Below are 22,161 nucleotides of genomic sequence, written 5' to 3'. Positions count from 1 at the left end.
TCGGGTGACTTTAATTTGCACGTAGATTGCGTGAGTCAAATTAGTCACAATACAATAGAGAAGGAATTTCTGGAGTGTATACGGTATGGTTTTCTGGACCAATACGTTGAGGAACCAACAAGGAACAGGCCATCTTAGACTGGGTGTTGTGCAATGAGAAAGGATTAGTTGGCAATCTAGTTCTGAGAGAACCCTTGGGGATGAGTGACCATAATATTATAAAATTCTTTATTAAGGTGGATAGTGAGGATGTTGATTCTGAAACCAGGGTCCTGAACCTCAATAAAGGTAACTATGATGGTATGAGGCATGAACTGGCTATGATGGACTGGGAAACATTATGGAAAGGAAGAACAGTGGCCAGGCAATAGCAGGCATTCACGGAACAAATAGGTGAACTCCAAAAGTTGTTCACTCCTATTTGGCACAAGAGTAGAAAGGGATTCGTGGGCAAACCATGGCTTACAAGGGAAATTAGAGATAATATTAGGTTCAAAGAAGAGGCATACAAATTAGTATGAAAAAGAAATAGACCTGAGGATTGGTAACAGTTCAAATTTCAGCAAAGGCGGACTAAGGGATTGATTAAGAAGTGGAAAATACAATATGAAAGTAAACTAGCGGGCAACATAAAAACTGAATGTTAAAGTTTTTATATGTATGTAAAGAGAAAAAGATTGATTTTTTAAAATGTACGCCACTTACAGTCAGAAATGGGGAAATTCATAACGTGAAACAAAGAAATGGCTGAGGAACTAAATTCGTACTTTGCTTCTGTCTTAACAAAGGAAGGCATGAATAATGTACCGGAAGTTCTGAGAAACACAAGTTTTTGTGCTGAAGGGAATTTGTATTATTAGAGAAATGGTTTGGGGAAATTAATGGGATTGAAGGTAGATAAATCTCCAGAGCTTGATAATCTTCATCCCAGCGTACTTAAGGAATTGACCCTAGAAATAGTAGATCCACTGGTGGTCATTTTCCAAAATTCTTTGGAGGGTAGCTAATATAACCCCGCTATTCAAAAAGGGAGGTAGAGAGAAAACGGGGAACTATAGACCAGTGAGCCTAACGCCGGTAGTAGGGAAGGTGCTAGAGTCCATTATCAAGGATTTCGTAGCACAACATTTGGAAAACAGTGGTATAATCAGACAAAAGGTCAGCATGGATTTACGAAAGGGAAATCATGCTTGAAAAATATACTAGAATTCTTTGAAAATGCAACTAATAGAGTTGACCAGGGAGAAGTGGTGGATGTGGGCCGAGATTCTCCTGGAACCGGTGGGGCGGCCCGTACTGGTGCCAAAGAGCGGTGTGAACCACTCCGGTGTCGGGCCACCCAGAAGTTGCAGAATCCTCTGCAGGTCCAGGGGCTAGGCCGGCGCTGGAGGCGTGGCGCTGTGCCAACCGGCCCCGAAGGGCCTCCGCTGGCTGACGTCAGATGGCGCATGAGAGGACCGCCAGCATGTTCTGGCGCATGCGCAGAACCGCTGGCGTGTTTCCTGCGCATGTGCAGGGGGTTTCTTCTCCGCACCGGCCATCGTGGAGCCTGACACAGTACCCCCACGGCACAGGCCCGCCCGCAGATCGGTGGGCCCCGATCATGGGTTAGGCCACCGTGGGGGCCCCACCAGGGCCGGTACCCCCCACGCCCCCCTGAGGAACCCGCTAACTGTCCTCCAAGCCAGGCCCCGCCGGTATGGACCATGCTTATTCCACGCCGGCGGGACTGGCCGAAAACAGATGACCGCTTGGCCCATCCGGGCCGGAGAATTGCCGGGGGGGGCTGCTGCCAACAGCCCCCAACCGGCGCAGCGCGATCCCCGCCCCTGCCTGAAAACTGGCGCCGGAGAATTCAGCAGCCACCCCCCCCCCCCCTCAGAAATTCTCCGACCCGGCGGAGGGGTCAGAGAATCCCGCCCGTGGTTTTTTTAGACTCTCAGAAGACTGTCGACAACGTCTCACTTGGAGATTACTATCTAAAGTTAAAGCGGGACTGCGGATAGTGTTTTGAGATGGATAGAAAAATAAGCAGGCAGAAAGCAAAAAGTTGTAATAAATGGGTCTTTTTTGCAGGGATCTGTGCCAGGAACCCAACTGTTCACATTATATATGAATGATTTGGATCAGGGAACTAAATGTATTATCTCCAAATTTGCAGATGATACAAAGTTGGGTGGGAGAGTGAGCTGTGAGGAGGATGCAGACATGCTTCAGCATGATTTGGACAGGGTGAGTGAGTGGGCATATGTATGGCAGGTGCAGTATAATGTGGATAAATCTGAGATTACCTGCTTCGGTAGTAAAAATAGGAAGGCAGATTATTATTTGAATGGGTGTGAACTGAGAGAGGAGGATACACAGCGAGACCTTGATCTCCTCGTGCATCAGTCTCTGAAAATAAGTGCACTGGTACAGCAGGCGTTACAAAACGTAAATAGTATGTTGGCCTACATAGTGAGAGGATTTGAGTATAGGGATAGGGATGTTTTACTGCAATTGCGTAGGGCATTAGTGAGGCCATACATGGAGTATTGTGTGCAGTTTTGGTGACCTTGTCTGAGGAAGGATGTTCTTGCTATGGAGGGAGTGCAGCGAAGGTTTACCAGGCTGCTTCCTGGATGGTGGGACTGTCATATGAGGAGAGACCAAGTCAGTCAGGTTTATATTCATTGGAGTTCAGAAGAGTGAGAGGGGATCTCATAGAAACTTATAAAATTCTAACAGGATTAGACCGGGTAGATTCAGAAAGGATGTAGATTCAGAAAGAATGTTCTTTATGGTGGGGGAGTCCAGAACTAGGGGTCATAGTTTGAGGATAAGGGGTAAACCTTTTAGGACTGAGGTGAGGAGAAATTTCTTCACCCAGAGAGTGGTGAATCTGTGGAATTCACTACCACAAAATGTAGTTGAGGCCAAAACATTGTGTAATTTCAAGAAAGAGTTAATAATAATAATCTTTATTAGTGTCACATTACACTATAATGAAGTTACTGTAAAAATCCCAGATAAAACTCTTGGGGCTAAAGGGATCAAGGGATATGAGGGGAAGGCTGGATCAAGGTATTGAACCTGATGATCAGCCATGATGATAATGAATGGCTGAGCAAGCTCAAAGGGCTGAATGGCCTCCTCCTGCATTTATTTTCTATGTACGTTGCCTATTGGTATCCAAAGATGTGTACGTTAGGTGGGTTGGCCATGCTAAATTGCCCCTTAGTGTCCAAAGATGTGTAGGTTAGGTTACGGATTGGGCGGGGGGGGGGGGGGGGGGGGGGGGGGGGGGGAGTGCTCTTTCAGAAGTTGGTGTAGACTCGATGGGTTGAATGGCACAGTAGGGATTCTATGATTCTATGATCCATGTCCCAAATCTCCTGCATGTACTTACTTGCTTCCTAACTCTAAGCTCACAGCAGATTCTTTTTCATCTTTCCATAGACATGTCCTGAATTCCTTACCCAACTCCCGTAAATAAATCCCTTGTCCTTGAGAGAAACAAATGACATAAAAAAGTAAAATGCACGACATGAAATATATAGATTATAATTTATGGTGTAATTAAATGTGTATTATCTAAAGGTTGTTTGAAGATTTAAAGTTGTATATTTGAACTGGAAGGCCTCGACAGTCTGTGGCCTATACACTAGACTCAAGAAATATCAAACCTGCTTCAATCATAATGAATGGGACAAGTCAACTGTCAACAACATGCCCATCTTAATAACCATCTCAATAATGGTCCAATTCTAGATTTAACTAATCTGTCACATGCAGGACATGTCAGGGAGGCCATAGGGATTTATGAAACCCACACATCACCCCCCACCCACCAAGTTTTTTCATCAGTGACATCTGCCTGCCCTTACTCACGAAACATGTTATCATCAATTCTGTACAGTTGCCTAATCAGCAGCAAGAATATTAACATCTACTGTCCTATTATGGTATGAATATTCATGACTTTACAGCACAGAAACAGGTTCAACTGGTTTGAGCCAGTGTTTATACTCCATACCAGCTCCTCCCACCTTACTTCATCGCAATCTAACAACATATCCTTCTGTTCCATTCTACCTCTGTGTTTATCTGGCTTCACTTTAAAGGTTAGTTACCGAAAATAGTTGTGTGTTCCTCATTCTCACCACTCTGGGCAAAGAGCTTTCTCTTGAATTTTTTTATCATATATTTCTGTTTTTGCTCTTCCTCACACGTGGAAGCATTTTCAAAAATTCATTCATTGAATGTGGGCATCGTTTAGTGGGGCATCATTTATCACCTATCTCTAATTGCCCCTGAACTGAGTGGCTTGCTTGGCCATTTCAGGGGGCATTTTACAAGTCAACAACATTGCGGTGGGTCTGGAGTTGCATGTAGGCCAGACTGGGTAAGGATGGAAGATTTCCTTCCCTAAATGGACATTAGTGAACAGGACAGGTCTTTGTGACAATCAACAATGATTTCAGAGTCATCATTTGACTTTTAATTCCAGATTGTTTTGTCCTTATTGAATTAAAATGTCACCATCTGACGGTGGATTTGAACCCAGGTTCCTGGAGCACTACCCTAGGTCTCTGGATGACTACTCCAGTGGTAGTGCCAAAGCGCCACTGTCTACATCTAAGCACTGATCCTTTCATATTTTTAAAGACCTCCATCATGTCAAACCTCAGCCTTCTCGTTTCAAGAAGAAAAAGCCCCACCCTGTTAAACCTCTCCTGATCGTTGTACCTTCCCTGTTCTGGTATTGTCCACCTAAATCTGCTTTGCACTATCTCCAATTTCTCTGCATATATCTTTTGTAATATGGAGAGCAGAACAGGATTCGAGCTGTAGTCTAACCATCCCCTGTACAAGTTTAACATAAATTCCCTGCTTTTCAATTCTATTGCTCTAGAAATAAACCCTTGTGCTTTCTTTGCATCTTTATGGGTTTGTTAACTTGTCTTGCTACTTTTAATTAAGTGTTTAAATGTACAAATTGTACATGTAAATGATGAACAGAAGCAGTCACCATACTAGTGCCTGTGGAACACTAAATCCCAGTGATTGCTTGAAACCACGTCACAACAAAAGGTAATTCTCCTGAAACATTGGGCTCGATTTAACGGAAAAAGTTCAAAGTGCCATATTGGGTGAAACTCCCGGGTGCTTACTGACCGCTGAGCCGGCAAAACTGTAGCCCGTATTTAATGGCACGTAGTGCCGAAAATGATCCCCAGCGTGCTTCACAGTGGAACTGGATGTCCCGCTAGCTGATTTGCTAGGACAGCGTCGCCAGCTCCCTGCTAACAAGGGAGAACTGCTCATAAACACTCTCTCTGAACTCACTCCCAGGCAGCGCACAACCATGGCACCACGTATACCTGCTCTATGCTTTGGGGACGTCAACCTGGTCAGGCTGCTGGATGGCGTGGAGGTGAGACGGGACACTTTGCTTCCCTGAGGGTGTCAGAGGACCAGCAACAGGGCTGCCAATGCCGCCTGAGAGACAGTGGCGGCAGCTGTCAATTCGGGCAGCATGACCAGGAAGACCGCTGCCCAATGTCGGAAGATGACTAACGCCCTTCACCGGGCTGCAAGTGTAAGTCAAAACCGGCCCCCAGGCATTTGTCCTGCCTGCCACCCTCTGACCTCTGGTAGCACCCTTCCCCCCTCCCCTTGCAATAAATGCTGGCCTAACCAGCGACGCCCGCATCCCAGAAATGAATTTTTAAAAAACAAGCCAGGGGGCTGGCAACTCGCCCCCCCACCCCTCCAGCATATCACTATGCTTATGCCCTTCTGCACCCACCAGCATGACCCCTCCAAGCCCAGGCCCAGGAGCAATGCCCACACATACCACCTGCCATCAACCTCCCCCTATGGATCAAGCATGCGGCTCACAATGTCCCCTCTCTGTCCCCACAGGAGACGTTGGCACAGATGGCAGCAGGGTTCCGGACATCAGAGTCCCCACCCCCTATGAAGAACGGGCCCTGGATATCGCAGGGCTGGTTGAGGATAGCGCAGTCACTGACAGCGAGGTTGACTGCACCGCAGAGGTGAGGATCAGCTGCCCCTTCACCCAGATGTCTTTTCTTAAGTGAGTTGTTCACGTTGGCCAAAATGATCCTTCTCTCTAACTGACTACATTTCAATTCTCTCACAGGATTTCCACCTGATGGGCATGGCCATCCAGGAAAGGAAGCCCCCCCCCCCCCCCCCCCCCCCCCCCCCCCCCCCCCCCGCCCCTCCACCACCCAACAGAACAGGACAGCTCTGAGGAGACCACCATTGAGCATCACAGCTATCACCCCAGCTTCCACCAGCGCACAGACACTCACTTCTGTGCCAACATTAGTGGACAGGCTTCTGGGCACAATCTGTTGAGCACCACATAGTTGCTGATGTACATCAGGTGGAGGCAAGAACATCCCAGGACTCCGCTGGGTCCCAGTGAGATGCTGAGTCTCTAGACAAGGTTATCCCAGAGCTGATGCAGATGCTAGAGCACGATCATGAGATTCTGAATGAGATATCAGTGACATTCCAGCGAGTGCACAGCCCCAAAGGTTATGGGCGTAGGGGTTTTGCACCGGCAATGCGTGGCATCGAGGCCAACACTGCTAGGGTGGTGACTGCAGTGGAAAGCCTGGAGCACATGACACAAAGTCAGCGTCATGAGTGGTGATGTCCAAGGCGTGGCTCAGTCACTGACGGCCATGGCTGAGGGCTTCGGTATCATATCCCAGTCACTGACAGACATGTCCCAGATGCAGGTGGTCATTGCCGAGACATAACATGGCATGACCCAGTCACTGAGGAGCATCGGCGAGGGCATCAATACCTGGTGCAGACAACAGGGAGGTGCTGGGACTGGCAGAGCCGGATGACGCAGAGGCCTCTGGAGCTCACTCCAGCTGCCTCTCCACTCATGAAGACCACCCAGGGCCCTATGGCACGTCCGGGAGGAGGGAGCGCTGGAGACCGACTTGGGGCCTGCACCAGAGAGATGATAGTGGCCTCCATCTCAACCAAACCGCCCCCTCCTGATACCGGTGCATCTCAAAGTCAGTGGGAAGAACAGGGTGGCACAGTGATGCCAGTGGCACCGCTACGTCGGCTAGACCTCTGGCTCCAGGCCCCCAAGATGATGCCTGCCAAGGGCATCAATGGTCACAGGGCACAAGAAGCAGGAGGCTGCCTCCTCCTCTGATGTCCACCCTGGGGATACACCTAGATATAGCAGTAGATCATGGAAGTTAAAAAAGATTGAGGATCATGGAGTGGGAATTAGGGGGCACTGGGAGGGCACCATCTGTAGTTAGGGAGAATGGGGGTTTTGAATGTTCACTATGAAAACATATTACACCTGATACATGTAAAACCTCTGTCACGTTAATCTTCACAGCGGGCTGCCTGTACCCCCACATCCAGCCTGGTTTCTGCTCCCCACACCTCCTGTCCCCTAGGTACAGTGGTCCTTCAGCAAACTCCCAATGAAAACCCTGTGAAGATGGCGGATGTGAGCGCGCTGTCAGCAAAAAGACAGGTGTCAGACTTTGGCATAAACTGAGGAGCACCAGAGCTTACTTGGCAGTGGGTTATCATTACTCTCCTGCCTTATATACTGCCCCTCTGACAGTCCAGACACAGGCCTATCACCCTGGTGTGATGCTCCACAGGTCCTGTGAGGGTGGAACAAGGTAGTTGGGGAGGGTGTGTGTGTGTGTGGGAGGCCCAGCCTGGGGTTAAAAACTAACGCCACGGCAGCTGATGGAACGTGAATAAATTAATTCATAAATTAAGTTGATTCATAAATCTGGAATTGAAATCTAGTCCCAGTCGTGGTAACCAGGAAACTATCATCAATTATTGTTAAATACCATCTATGTCACTGATGTCCCAGGAAAGGAAATCTGCTGTCCTTACCCGCTCTGGCCTCAGTGTGACTCTAGATATACAGTAATATGGTTGACCATTAACTGCCCTCTGAAATGGCCTGGTAAATCACTCCTTTCAAAGGCAATTAGGGATGGGCAACAATTGTTGATTTTGCCAGTGATGCCAACATCCCCCATGAAAGAAATAGAAAGTGAAAAGGATGTTTGAACGGAAGCCCAGTGCAAAACAGGCAGCAGATTTAAATAAGAGCAACACTGCAGCACAGTGGTTATCACTGCAGTCTCATAGCACCAGTGTCCCGGGTTCAATTCCATCCTTGGGTGACTGTCTGTGTGGAGTTTGCACGTTCTTTTGAATTGAACCTGTGCTGTTGGGAAGGCTCCGCATCACGAGTCAGCCATTAAGCCAATTGAGCAAACCAACCTCCTCTGTTCTTATCATGAATCCAGAAATGGCATAGAAATGCGGAATACGAGTGGTACTTTTGCAAAGCCCTGACACAATTGGCAAAGCTCGATGACGGGGGCAATAGCTTCCACTTACCCAATATAATTATTTTATGAGTGCGTCAATTTGGTTTGGTTTTCAGAGTTCAGCACACAAGAATCATTCAACGCGTATGAACATTTGACTAAACCCAATATTGTAAAACAAACCAAGTTGGCCTGAATGAGATCAGTCTCATTACTCCACGTTGTTATGCTTAATGTAGCAGTGGTTTTAAATCATTACCTTCATTAATACTCAGGGTGTCTCCTCAGCTTCATGCACACTGTTCTGTGGAAATAGGAATAATCCACTTTTAGACATTTGGTTGTGCAACTGAATGATTGAAGAAGTTGAAATGGTCCTAAATGTGTATCAAAATCAGATTGTCTAAATTAACCAGGACAGTTCAAAACAGTAGGAAGTTACTTTCCTAACCAAGGGCTTCTAACAAAACATTCTTGCCGAGGTGGAATGGGATGAATGTTCCTTCCTGTCGAGCTTCACATGAAGTTGATTACAGAGAAAGATAGCCAGTTTGATTGGCGGTTCTTCTGGTCAGCCTGCAGGTGAGAGGGATTTGAAAAAGCCAGTCTGTTGGATAATGGTGACCCAATCTGATGACTGCTCGCTGTGTATCGCATATACTCATTCATGCAGTGTTTTTCACTTTTTTTCGAGCCACCCACATTAACAGAATGGACGACTATTGCGACCCACACCACATTCACAAAATACTCTCCATAATTACTTCTAAAAGCATCACACTCATTGTTGTCACTTCTGTATTATTGAATGTAAAAATTGTAAGTTGAGTTGCTGTTTCACCTTAAATGACAGCTCCATGCTGACACCTTGCTAAAGGGTGTAATTTAGGATTATTTGATTCTTTTATTTCTTAATACCCATTGTTCGCATTTGGGAAATTGCGTGCTAGCACTGGAAAGATTAACAGGTTCAATATTGCTTTGTTTTAACAACGTCATGTCAACGTGTTCAAAACCTGTCACGACCTCGGATAGGAATTTAAACTCAAAGCTTCAACTTCAGTAACAGGGGCACTAACTGTTGAACTCAAAACACGTCATGCAGAATGCTACTGGACGCCTGTCAGTACTGGTTCCCAGGTAATTAGGTAACAGACTGAAAACATGCTTAAAAATTACCAATGCTGGACACAGCTCAGGTGACCAATATGCAAAACGTGCATCCCACTCCATACACCTGCAACATTTTACTCGCCAGCTAATTCCATCTTTGGTAAACACGGTAGCACAGTGGTTAGCACTGTGGCTTCACAGTGCCAGTGTCCCAGGTTCGATTCCCGGCTTGGGTCACTGTCTATGCAGAGTGTGCACGTTCTCCCTGCGTCTGTGTGGATTTCCTCCGTATGCTCCGGTTTCCTCCCACAAGTCCTGAAAGATGTGCTTGTTCGGTGAATTGGACATTCTGAATTCTCCCTCCGTGTACCTGAACAGGCGTCGGAGTGTGGCAACTAGGGGCTTTTCACAGGAACTTCATTGCAGTGTTAACGTATGCCTACTTGTGACAATGATGATTATTATTATTAGTTCAAGCCCGATAAAGGTAGATGCAAAAGTCCTTTCTGTAGAGGAACCAATTCAGCTGATGGAGTCCATAAAGCCACATGGCAAAGACGAATGCTTGGGGTCGAGTACCTGGCAGGAGGGGAGGTGGGGATAGCGGTGGGGGAGGAGATGAAAAATGGAAGCGTCCTTGAACAAGAGCCGCAGTGTGGAGAGACAATTCGGAAGTGGAAGGAGTGGACATAGGGACTTGTAGGGCTGGAGGACGCGATGTGTTCAGGTTAACTGACAGAATGATAAAAGAAGCACAGGGTTTGTTCGTGGCACACTTACCCCAAGAACTAATACCACACTGAACTCAAGAAATAATACAGATCCTGACGCTGAACATAGTAGCAGAATATGCCACCCAAAGAGAATTTTACGGGTCTCTGACTGCAAACTGCCCAACTACACTCTGGCTCAGAGAGACATGGAAGTCCATGGCACTGGCTTCTGCATCAGCCTCGTGTAGTCATACACTGTACTGCAGTGAGAATTTACCCAGAGAGAAAACGGTAAACATGGCCAGGCGATATTTGGGGATCATTGTGGTGACCTTTTGGAGAACCATTCTACACAATCCCGTGACCCATCTGCTGGTCACCACCCCCACTTTGAAAATCACTGCATTAATGGGCCTAAAATCACCACTTTCAGATCTGAAAAGTGTTAGTCTATCTTACCCCTGGAAGGGTGTGGTGTCTTAAACATTTGAACAACAGGTAAACCAACCGTCTCACATCTCTCCTATGCAGTGGCAACATGAGTGGTACTTTCCACTAACAGGATGCTGCCATTAAGCCAAAAGAATGTTCTGTCTACCACATAAATTAGTTATCTGGTATATGGATTTCAGTGCCGGTGTGATGTTCCATATATTCATGTGCAGAACCTTGCTCTCTGCAGGCAAAAGGAACATGACCAGGTATTGTGCCTTCTTTGAATAAAGCATGGGGGACCAGAGGTCTCGATGGCAAGACTTCAACCATTCAAAGTAGACTTTCAATGAATCAGCACCCCTTTCTCATTCAGTATAAATTGTCACTCCCTTTGAAATTTGGCTTTCTTTCATCTGTCCTGATGGAAAAGCTTTGACAGCATGTCCCTTATTTTTCAGCAAAAAAAAACTCCCAATTTCTCCAAAATTGGCTGCAAAGGTGTGAAAGGAACTGCTGGAGAAACAATTAGAATATCTCTATTGGCAGTTCAGGTTTGGTGAGTCAGAACCATTCAAGCCTCACTCCAAAGATTGAGTATGCTGATACTCCAGTGTAATAGTCAAGGGGTGCTGCACTGTCAGAGGCCTTTTGGATGATTTTTTAAACCAAGGCCCGATCTTGAGCCTTGGGTCAATGTAAATGGCCTCATGGCACTATTTTGAAGAAGAGCAAGGGAGTTCTCCCTGACATCATGACCAATGTTTATCTCTCTTATTAACAACACAAAAACTAATGTTATCCTATTCCTGTTACAACAATGACTCTACTTCAAAAATATTTCATTAACCATGAAGTACTTTGAGATGCCCTGTAATTGTGAAAGGCACCATAGAAACAAAAGCAAAATACTGGGGATGCTGGAAATCTGAAATAAAAACATAAAATGCTGGAAAAACCCATCAGGTAAGGCAGCATCTGAGAGAAACAGAGTTGACATTTTGAATCTGTATGACTTTTCTTCAGAGAGGGAGAAATGTGATGGATTTTTGACTGTTAAAGAGGGAGTGGAGCTAGGACAGATTTGGCAAAGATGTCAGGGCACAAGACAAAGCAAGTATTAATGGTAGTGTTAAAGACTAAAGAAGATGCCAATAGTGGCATAAAGGTAAGGTAACAGAATGTGTTTATAGCAGAACAAGGGTTAGTGCTCTCTAAATGCAAAACCTACGAACAAGTGACTGCACATATAACAATATAAATACAGGCCTTTGAAATAATTCAAGGCTGAATATTGTCCAGGATTGCTGCATGCAGACACTGCTTCACTACCTGAGGATTTGCCAGTAGAACTAAACGCTGTGCATTCATATATCGTCAAACTGCTGTCATCGTGGCTGTAGATTGGAGTGTGAAAATGGGCTTACTGGTTCTCACTGCAGTCCAACAATCTGTCCTCCAATGCATTGCCATGATAGCTAAAATACTGTCCCAGGACAATGGCAGTGGCTCTCCATGGAGCACAAACCTCAGGAAGACAGCATTTACCCTCCCCACCACTGTTATAATCCAAATAACCAGGTGATGAAGGATAGAACTGGCTTCCAATCTTTACTTTTATAAACTTTTATTTACAAAGATACACTTTCCAAATATAAATCTGCAAAGACCCACCATCACAATTTTCAATCTACTCCTTTACACAGGGGTGCAGGAGAAGCAATACAATTGATGGCAATAAAGCACAATTCATGCACAATTAACACCAGAGGCAGTCTGGCCAGTCCCTTGTTGGTGCCTACCAGCTGAGTAGCCCAGACTGCTGCCAGCCATGTCAGCCACGTGCAGTCTGCAGATGGGTCTTCAAGGCCCAGGGCTGTTTGAGGTCATCCTTAACGGCCATGTGCAGTCTTCCCTCACTGCAGCCTTCTAGCAGACATGCTGCACTGACTGTGCTAATACTGTGTAGGAGCACTGGAACATAGGAATAAAGGAACGGGGAGTAGGCAATTCAGCCCAAAGAGCCTGCTCAACCTTTCAGTTAGATCATAGCTGGTCGTCTACCTCAATGCTATTTTTCCACAATACCCCATATCCCTTGATGTTATTAGTTTGCAGAATCTATCTGTTTATATCTTGAACTTGCTCAATAATTGAGTTCTTACAGCCCTTGGTAGAAAATTCCAAAGATTCACCACCCTCGAGTAAAGAAATTCCTCCTCATCTCAGTGTTAAATGGATTTTTGAACATAGAACATACAGTGCAGAAGGAGGCCATTCGGCCCATTGAGTCTGCACCGACCCACTTAAGCCCTCACTTCCACCCTATCCCCATAACCCCTCCTTACCTTTTTTGGACACTAAGGGCAATTTAGAATGGCCAATCCACCTAACCTGCACGTCTTTGGACTGTGGAAGGAAACCGTAGCACCCGGAGGAAACCTACGCAGACACGGGGCGAACGTGCAGAGTCTGCACAGACAGGGGAATTGAACCTGGGACCCTGACGCTGTGAAGCTACAGTGCTAGCCACTTGCGCTACCATACTGCCCATGCTTGTCATTTCTTTATTCTGAGCCTGTGTCTGCTGGTTTTAGACTCACTAGCTAGGGGAAATATTTTGTGCTGTATTCTCTGTTTTTGGGACTATGTCCACACGCCATCGTAAGAACTGTGGACTTTCACGCCAGAAAAACTGGTGTGAAAGGGCCACATATTCCGAGCTCTGCAGGGGGCTAGCAGGGACCCGGCATAAAACTAGCAGCTTTTGCTGCAGATACGGACCGCCTCACTTCCGGGTCGGAGGCCGTGCATGTGCACAGTGGCGGTCTCCAGCGGCCACGCCGTGCTGCATGGCGGACTCAGACCGCAGAGCTGGACCCTAAACATAGTGCCCCCAATCGGCCGTGCGCCTGACCCTGACTGCCCGCCCAAACATTGCCCGGCCGCGTATAAGGCTCCACCTGCCCTCCAATCGGACCGCCCCCGACCAGGGCGACCGCGGACTGAGTCCACACCCACCACGCTAGTATCCCGACCGGCAGGACCATTTTAGATACATGCCATCAGGACTTCAGCCGGTCGGTGGCGGAGAATGGCGAAGCGGGCCTCAAGCAATGGCTGCAGGTAGATGGTACGCCGCTTTTCGGGGTCCGGAGAATCGGGGAACCGGCGCCGGTCCCGATTCCGTGGGGGGAAATGGATTCTCCACCCCGGAGCCAGCTGCAATTTTGGGATCGGGGTGCGGAGAATCCAGCCCCTTATCTACATACACCCTGCCACGCCCGGGAAGAATTTTGTAAACTTCAATCAGGTCACCCCTCACTCTTCGAAACTCGAGTGAATAAAAACCCAGACTCCTCCTCAATCTCTCCTCATAAGACTATACCACCATTCCCGGGGTTAATCTGATAAACCTCCATTGCACTCCTTCCATGGCAAGTATAGCCCCCCCCTTAGATAAGGGGATCAAAACTGTACACAGGTGAAGGATTGCCAAAGACAAATACTACGGGAATGCACAAGAGAAATGGTTGACAGTTGACAATATTATTTTATTCATAAATTTGTTTTGGAATGCATCTTTTGTGCTGGCTTTTATTTTTGCACTGTGGTCAGTAACAGAAGGAAGGTAAAGTTGTGGGATTGATGGCGAATGGGGAAATGGGAGGCACGGAGGCGCAGTGGTTAGCTCTGCTACCTCACAGCGCTGAGGACCCGGGTACAATCCCGACCCATGGGTCACTGTCTGTGTGGAGTTTGCACATTCTCCCCGTGCCTGCGTGGGTCTCATCTCCACAACCCAAAGATGTGCAGGGTAGGTGGATTGGCCACGCTAAATTGCTCCTTAATTTTAAAAAAAAGAATTGGGTCCTTTAAATTAAAAAAAAAGTGAATGGGGAAATGGGTTGGGAGGTTACAGGAACTGCACACGGATGGGTTCTTCATGGACAGGCAGAGCAGAAAGGGGCTGTCGAGGTTACTACCTCTTTTTTGTTCTACCTCCTCCTCCACATGCTCGCTGCCGAGAATGGTGGCAATGGCTGTCCCCTCATGAGTGCAAGGTTGTGCAGCGCCAATCTTAACACCCGCTGTGTCAAGTACTGCGGGGCTCTTCCAGAATGGTTCAGACAACAGATGTATGGTTTCAGCCTGTCAATGTGACAGCATGTCTTTCATTCTGGCTATGGTCGTATACCCACTGCATAGAGGGTGTGGGAACACTTTTGCCAGTAGTATGGGCTGGAGTTGACATGTGGCGCTTCCAGAGCAACGTGTGTTAATGATGGTACGCTGAACCATGGGGAAGCCTGCCATATGAGCGAAGCCACACGCTCAATCTGCATGACTCTCCCTGGCTAGAAAGAATTAAATGTTCTTACTTCTGAATAAAAACAGTGTCAGCTTACCCACCGTTGGATGATCGACTGAGAGATATTTCTAATTTCTCCAGCTGTGGCCTGGAAGGAGCTAGAGGCACAAATGTTCACGGTCACAGTGACTTTACAGCCACTGGCAGTGCCATTTCTGCCCTGCTTTATGGCTGCCATTGTGGCTGCTGCAGATGACAGATTCCAGTTAAGACCTTCATAATGAAGCAGAGATGTTGCACACACTGGGTGGGATTCTCTGGTTGTCGACGCCAAAATCTCGTTCGGCAATCGGCTGGAGAATCCCCGTTTACGCCGAAATTGCGGGCGGCGCCGATTTTGGAATGCTCTGCCCCCCTCAAAAACGGCGTATTCTTTGAGTTCGCCGCAAACCGGTGGGACGGCCTCAGGACATCACCTGAGGCCCTCCCCCGATGCTCCGCCACCGATGGGCCAGGTTTCCGATGGCATGGAACACTTGTCTTTTTTTTTCCATGAACCCGGCGAGGGGGCTGCAGACTGAGTCCAGCGCCGCCACATTCTGGGGGGGGAGCCATTCCGCAAGCAGGGGAGGCTTTGGTGGAGGCGGGGGGGCACTGGGAAGGGGGGGTGTTCCGGGGGTGGCGAGGCTCATTACAGGAGGGCAGTTTTTGTCAGGCCGGGGCGGCCCGCGGCTGGCGCCATGTTGTACGGCGCAGCCGCTGCAGACGCCGCCGTGCGCGTACGCAGCCACGGACCTGGCAATTCTCCACCTGTATCCATAGGTAAAGCCTACGCTGTGTGCCGCTAGCCCCACACCGGACAGAGGATCGGTGCAGTTTTTGCACTGTTTTTCGGGTGTAAAACGCCACTGTTCCCACGCGCGGCATCAGCACTTAGCCTTCAAATCGGAGCATCCAGCCCATTGTTTCTTTGAGGCCCAGGCAGGAGAATTATACCACAAGCACCCTGGGTGGATATGGTCTCCTGCTGAGGGCCCATCCATGGGCAGGGGTTTGGCAGGGGTTGGGGGGCACTGTTGGGGGGTGGTCCAGGGGTCGCGAGCCAGCCAAAAGGGGGACTCTATTTTGCCGGCCGGGTCCGTGCGTGGCAAGTGCCATGTTGCACGGCGCAGTAGCTGCAGGTCGCCGCCATGCGCACGCCCGGCCACGGACCCGGCAATTCTCTGGCCATATCGGCAGCTACAGCCAGGTGCTCTACGCTGCCTTGCTGCTACCCCCCAGCCAAACGGAGGATCAGTGGCCATTTACCACAGAACTTTCCCTCACTGGTGTCGGAGAATCCAGTCCTGATGTCAGAAAGATCAGTTCCTTTGAAAGATCATCGACCTAAAATGTTAAGTCGAGCTGGGATTATCCGGCCCTGGTGTAGAGGGTTCTTCCGCGGCGGATGTGATGAGCCATTCAAACACCCATCCACTTCAGTGGGTCTGGAAGATCCCACTGATGGGAAGGGCCGGAAATTTCTGGCCTCTGTTTCCCTCCACAGATGCTGCCTGACATGCTAAGTATTTCTGGCAACAGTTTGAGGAGAGTTTGTTAAGCTTTAGATTTTATAGAATCATAGAATTTACAGTGCCGAACATGTCCATTCGGCCCATCAAGTCTGCACCCTCCCTTGGAAAGAGGACCCTACTGAAGCCCACGCCTCCACCCCATCCCCGTAACCCAGTAACCCCACCTAACATTTTGGACACTAAGGGGCAATTTAGCGTGGCTAATCCACCTAACCTGCACATTTTTGGACTGTGGGAGGAGATCGGAGCACCCGGAGGAAACCCACGCAGACATGGGGAGAATGTGCAAATGTGCAAACTCCACACACAGAGTCACCTGAGGCCAGAATTGAATCCAGGAAATGAAATGAAATGAAATGAAATGAAAATCGCTTATTGTCACAAGTAGGCTTCAAATGCAGTTACTGTGAAAAGCCCCTAGTTGCCACATTCCGGCGCCTGTTCGGGTCTATGCTAAACCAGGACCCTGGAGCTGTGAGGCAGCAGTGCTAACCACTATGCCACCGTGCCGCCACAGGGTGGCATTTGAAGTCACATATGTGATAATGGTGTAAATAGCCTCATCGTAGGCACTGGCATTCAATTGGACACTTCTCCCTCCTAAACCATGAGCCAACACCAAGCTTTCAGGCAAAAGACAACAATCTTAAATAGAGAAATGCCGCTTTCAATTTGCCCATTAGTTAATGGAAGCATCACAAGTTGGGCTGATGGTCACATCTAGGTACATCACCCCATCAAGTTACTTGGACTTTCTTATCATGTGCTGAGGGAGTCATTTTACTATTACTGACGGAAGACAAAAGGCCACTCCAACCAGCGGCGTGCAGAGGGGGGGGCCGACGGGGCGCTGGCCCCGGGCAGCGACTGGATGGGGGCAGCACCGCGGTCGGCCCGAGCGCGCCTGCGCACCGCGGTCGGCCCGAGCGCGCCTGCGCACCGCGGTCGGCCCGAGCGCGCCTGCGCACCGCGGTCGCCGCGGTCGGCCCGAGCGCGCCTGCGCACCGCGGTCGGCCCGAGCGCGCCTGCGCACCGCGGTCCACGGTCGGCCCGAGCGCGCCTGCGCACCGCGGTCGGCCCGAGCGCGCCTGCGCACTGCAGGGGCTGGAGAGGGAGCAGAAAGGGCGCGAATTTTCCAGAATGGACGGCATTGCCACCATGGGTGAGTTTTATTTATTCATTTATTTATTTTATTTATTTGATCTATTTTAAAACTCTTCTCTGCACCCTCTCTGTAGCTGTCAACATTTAAACTGTCGTCCCCAGAATTTGACATTTGGGCCAGGGGCACCCATTTGGGACAGAACCAGTATTTTATAAAAATTCATCATGGCCTCTTAACTTTTGCCCTCTTACCCTTTATACTTAAAGCCCAGCGTCAGCAGGATGCAGGGGAGATTCTCAGAGACTTGACTGCAAGCTGCTGGAGCTCGGATCTTGAACAGAGCTTTTATATCTGGATTTGGGACCCTTTATGCACTGGCATAGTGCACAAACAGGCCCCACATGACCAGGGTTTTGTGAAGAAGAAGGGATCTGGAAATGTGTTGACTGTGAAAATTATATTTGTGGAAATTGGGTGAAGTAGTTTGATGAGACTTGGTGCTAAAGCTTTAGAGAAATGAAGATGGAATTTGATTTGAAGAAGTTCAACGTTTTGAAGGATATTGTGGCTGAAATGAAAGCGATACGTGCTGAATGAGCTGACCGAAATGTGTGAGATATGTCTTTGTATCTGCTATGTGTAATTTATCGGTCATATTATTGCAATTTTCCTGTTAATTCATGTTTAATTTACGTTGATTTTGGTGTGATTGCTAATATAAAAGTGAAGTCTTGTATATTGGTCTTAGTTGGGTTGTTTGTAGTTGTTTCCACAAGGGTCATAACAGTATTTCCATGACGTTCTGCTCATATCCTTCTCCATGGGGGTTGCAGAGGAGGGAGGCGCAACTTTTGAGACATAACATCTCACCCATTGATTTAGATTTAGAACAGTACAGCACAGAGCAGGCCCTTCGGCCCTCGATGTTGTGCCGAGCAATGATCACCCTACTCAAACTCACGTATCCACCCTATACCCGTAACCCAACAACTCCCCCTTAACCTTACTTTTTAGGACACTACGGGCAATTTAGTATGGCCAATCCACCTAACCCGCACATCTTTGGACTGTGGGAGGAAACCGGAGCACCCGGAGGAAACCCACGCACACACGAGGAGGACGTGCAGACTCCGCACAGACAGTGACCCAGCTGGGAACCAAACCTGGGACCCTGGAGCTGTGAAGCATTGATGCTAACCACTATGCTACCGTGTTGCAAAGCAAAATGACTGAAGAAGAGAACAATATCCCTAGAATTCCAGCGCTAAGGGGAAATTGACTAACTTACAGCGCAATTTAACCTCAGGCAGCCGTCCTATACCTTAGAGATGGCAAAGATAAAGAGGTCAGTGAATAGCTCTAGAACGGGTGCAACTACGTTTTTTATAGGTTTTTTGGTGATATTTAATGAAATATTTACGTGGGATGTAGTAAGAGTGAAGCCCGGATGATCAGAGGACTGCTATGGCATTTAATCTCGGAATAGGAGACATTTATTCCTTAACATGCTAATATTTGAATACAGATACCACTAATTTGCAAGTCTATGATATAAATTGCACAAAATTATCAGTGGAGATGAACAAGAAAGAGAGAAATTAAAAAAGGAATGTTCAGACTTTGCAAATTATTATGACAATGATGTGGTTGCAATTCAGTTATATGACGAAATTATTGATTTTGTGATGCTCCTTCGAGCTGGAGGGACTAGAGTTCCCCCTGATCCTAAAGATGCTCTGGAGTCTTTACTGCAGTATGGGAGGGATGTCTTTCCGACGCTGTGTGTTTCATACAGATTACTGCTTACAATTGCATTTTCAGTCGCAAGCTGTGAAAGGTCATTTTCAAAACTGAAATTAATAAAAACATATCTGAGGTCTTCTATGTCACAGGAGCGACTGACCAACCTGGCTTTAATAAGCATTGAAAAAGAATTTCTCACAGCTGATGTAAAAAATGAAGTAGTTCAGGTGTTTTGTGACAGGAGGTATCATTTGGGGAAAAGAACTTAATAAATTTGATTGATTAATATTAAATCGAATAAATCAGGGTAGCATGGTGGTTAGCATAAATGCTTCACAGCTCCAGGGTCCCAGGTTCGATTCCCGGCTGGGTCACTGTCTGTGTGGAGTCTGCACGTCCTCCCCCTGTGTGCGTGGGTTTCCTCCGGGTGCTCCGGTTTCCCCCCACAGTCCAAAGATGTGCGGGTTAGGTGGATTGGCCATGCTAAATTGCCCGTAGTGTCCTAATAAAAGTAAGGTTAAGGGGGGGGGGGTTGTTGGGTTACGGGTATAGGGTGGATACGTGGGTTTGAGTAGGGTGATCATGGCTCAGCACAACATTGAGGGCCGAAGGGCCTGTTCTGTGCTGTACTGTTCTATGTTTAAAGCGTTTATTTCATGTTTCATCTGTGTTTATATATTCAAAATGTTTTCCTTTCTCATAATATTTCTCAGTATATTAGGCCTTATACTTGAGTCTTTGGGGGCATATAATCAAGATTTGCCCCGGGCATCACCAGACCTCTGCACGCCGCTGACTCCAACTCTTACCCATAGGATCCTGCATGTCTTCACCATTCTGATCTACTGCTGCCAAATATGGAGAGATCACGGTGCCTCATTATGAAACGATGCCTGGAAGGAAGTGATAGAGCAGCTGTCATGATTCAGCAACACAGATTGGGTAATGTCAACTAAATTCAAATAAGGCGTGTTCAAAATTGTAACAAGTCCACAACACAGTGGGTATCGGTCCTGAGACGCTTTGCTACCACCGTCTCTTAGCTGAAATATTTTATCTTTCATTGCACAAGATGAAAGGGCGGTAATGTTTGGAAAACAGGCTGGACCGACACTTTGTGCACCATGCCCAGGCAGGCAAATTCCTGTGAGTAATGTTTCCAGTCCATTCTCCTCAAGCTTTTAATAGAACAACTTTACTTTTTAATTCATTCTCGGGATGTGGGCGCCATTGGTAATTATTGCCCTTCACGTCCTGGACTTTGGGGTTCAAGAAGGTGGCTCAAGGGCAATGGGCATGGGTAATATTAAAGGCTTGAGGATAATGCTACTGAAATCTAAGTAAGTAAAAGAGGGCAGTTTGGCTTCAATGAAAGTCATTTAATTACAGACAAGCATATGCGCACGGGAAAGATCTCATACATCTTCAAAACCTGGGGCAGCACATTATATCGAACCCACACCCCAGTTGACACCATGTACAGTTCCGGGACGATCCGGTGACTTGAGTCAAGGTATTTGTTACGAACCCCTGGGGGACAGAACTTATACTACATCCGATTCCCTTCATCCACCTCAGAGTATAAGCTACCCAAGTGGAGTGGAGCTTCTTCCAAACTGGAGGAACTCCCCACAAGATGTAAATCCTGACCTGGGAGCAGGTCGTGGAAGGTGACCCTGCGGGGAGTGAAGAGAGTTGTATCCTGTCAGCCTAGCCTCTTGTGGTGTTTTTGCCTCCGTCCACAACACTGGCGATGAGGATGGGATGGAGCTGCCACAGCCACAAGACTTTCCACCACCAGCCATCCTCCGTTACGCCTGGAGAGGCCTTCGCACCAGCCAAAGCGATGGCGCTCGAGCCTTTTGAGTCTTTGGACCCAGTACGTCAAGAGACTTCGATTTTTTTTCACACAAACGCCATCACAAAAGATGAGCGACAGACCGTCACCTTACTGAGCGTTGTTGCCAGACCAACCTATGCACCAAAAGAGAACTTGGCTTACCCAGGCAGATTGGATGCACTGCCGTTCGCCATGCTCATCGACCTGGTGGGACATCACCTTAATCCACAACCCCAAATTATGGTCTGACGGTACCATTTCTATACCGCTTTGCAGAGGCCAGCAGGGTCTACTGAATGATACTTGTTGTGCTTATGGGAACTCGCTGCCCCCTGTAAGATTTCGCCTACCAAACTGTCTAACTCCACCCGCTCAGCCTTCTCCTTATGGGCCCAAATTGAGATGAGATCCCTCCTAATAACCGCCGGATGAGTAGGTTTTTTGAGGAGGTGGAGGACAGATGTGGGCGGTGCGAGGAAAGTCTGGCGAATCATGTACATATGTTTTGGACTTTGCTCTAGTTTGGGGATGAACTGGTACACAACATATGTGATAAATGAGGCACAGGACAAACATCGAGAGAATGCTGATTTCTCTCCGGCTGCTGATAATATTAAAATGAAAACCTGACCCGCAGAGTAAAGGCAGGGAGAACTGCAGTGTTGGAAGTGAGACTTTAAACCAAGGCCCCATCTCTCCTCATGAGTCGGCATTAAAGGTCGCACAAAATTAATCGGAAGGATACAGGCAGCCCCTCTTTCCATAAAGAGAATCAAGAGAAAATGGTGAGAGGAATCGGCATTGTAAGTGAGGAACATTTCCCCTCAGTCCTGTTTTATTTCCTTCCACCAACCCAAATGTAAGTATGGTATTTAGAGTGAAAAAGGAAATGAAAGAAACTTTCAAGTGGTAACAGTTTGAGGATGAACTAAGGCTTCTTTTCTCATGATAGTGAGGCCTGCAATGGTTCTT

General features: G+C 47.7%; 1 protein-coding gene across 5 annotated transcripts in view; it reads right to left on the bottom strand.

The window, feature by feature from the left end:
* Positions 1-22,161, bottom strand: part of rubcnl (rubicon like autophagy enhancer) — a 143,442-nt gene that overhangs the window by 99,483 nt on the left and 21,798 nt on the right. For 3 of the 5 annotated variants that reach the window (XM_038802655.1, XM_038802659.1, XM_038802656.1), the window contains one exon: positions 20,159-20,242. In XM_038802655.1, the coding sequence (XP_038658583.1) occupies positions 20,159-20,185 (27 nt within the window). In that variant the 5' untranslated portion in view covers positions 20,186-20,242. Of the gene's footprint in view, positions 1-8,616; positions 8,662-20,158; positions 20,243-22,161 lie in introns of all 5 variants that reach the window. The other 2 variants (XM_038802657.1, XM_038802658.1) reach the window with 1 other exon arrangement.

Source organism: Scyliorhinus canicula, chromosome 7 (assembly GCF_902713615.1).
Source record: "Scyliorhinus canicula chromosome 7, sScyCan1.1, whole genome shotgun sequence".
Taxonomy (NCBI): Eukaryota; Metazoa; Chordata; class Chondrichthyes; order Carcharhiniformes; family Scyliorhinidae; genus Scyliorhinus; species Scyliorhinus canicula.
The sequence above is the reverse complement of the archived record's forward strand: the minus strand, read 5'-3'. Positions and strand labels throughout refer to the sequence as shown.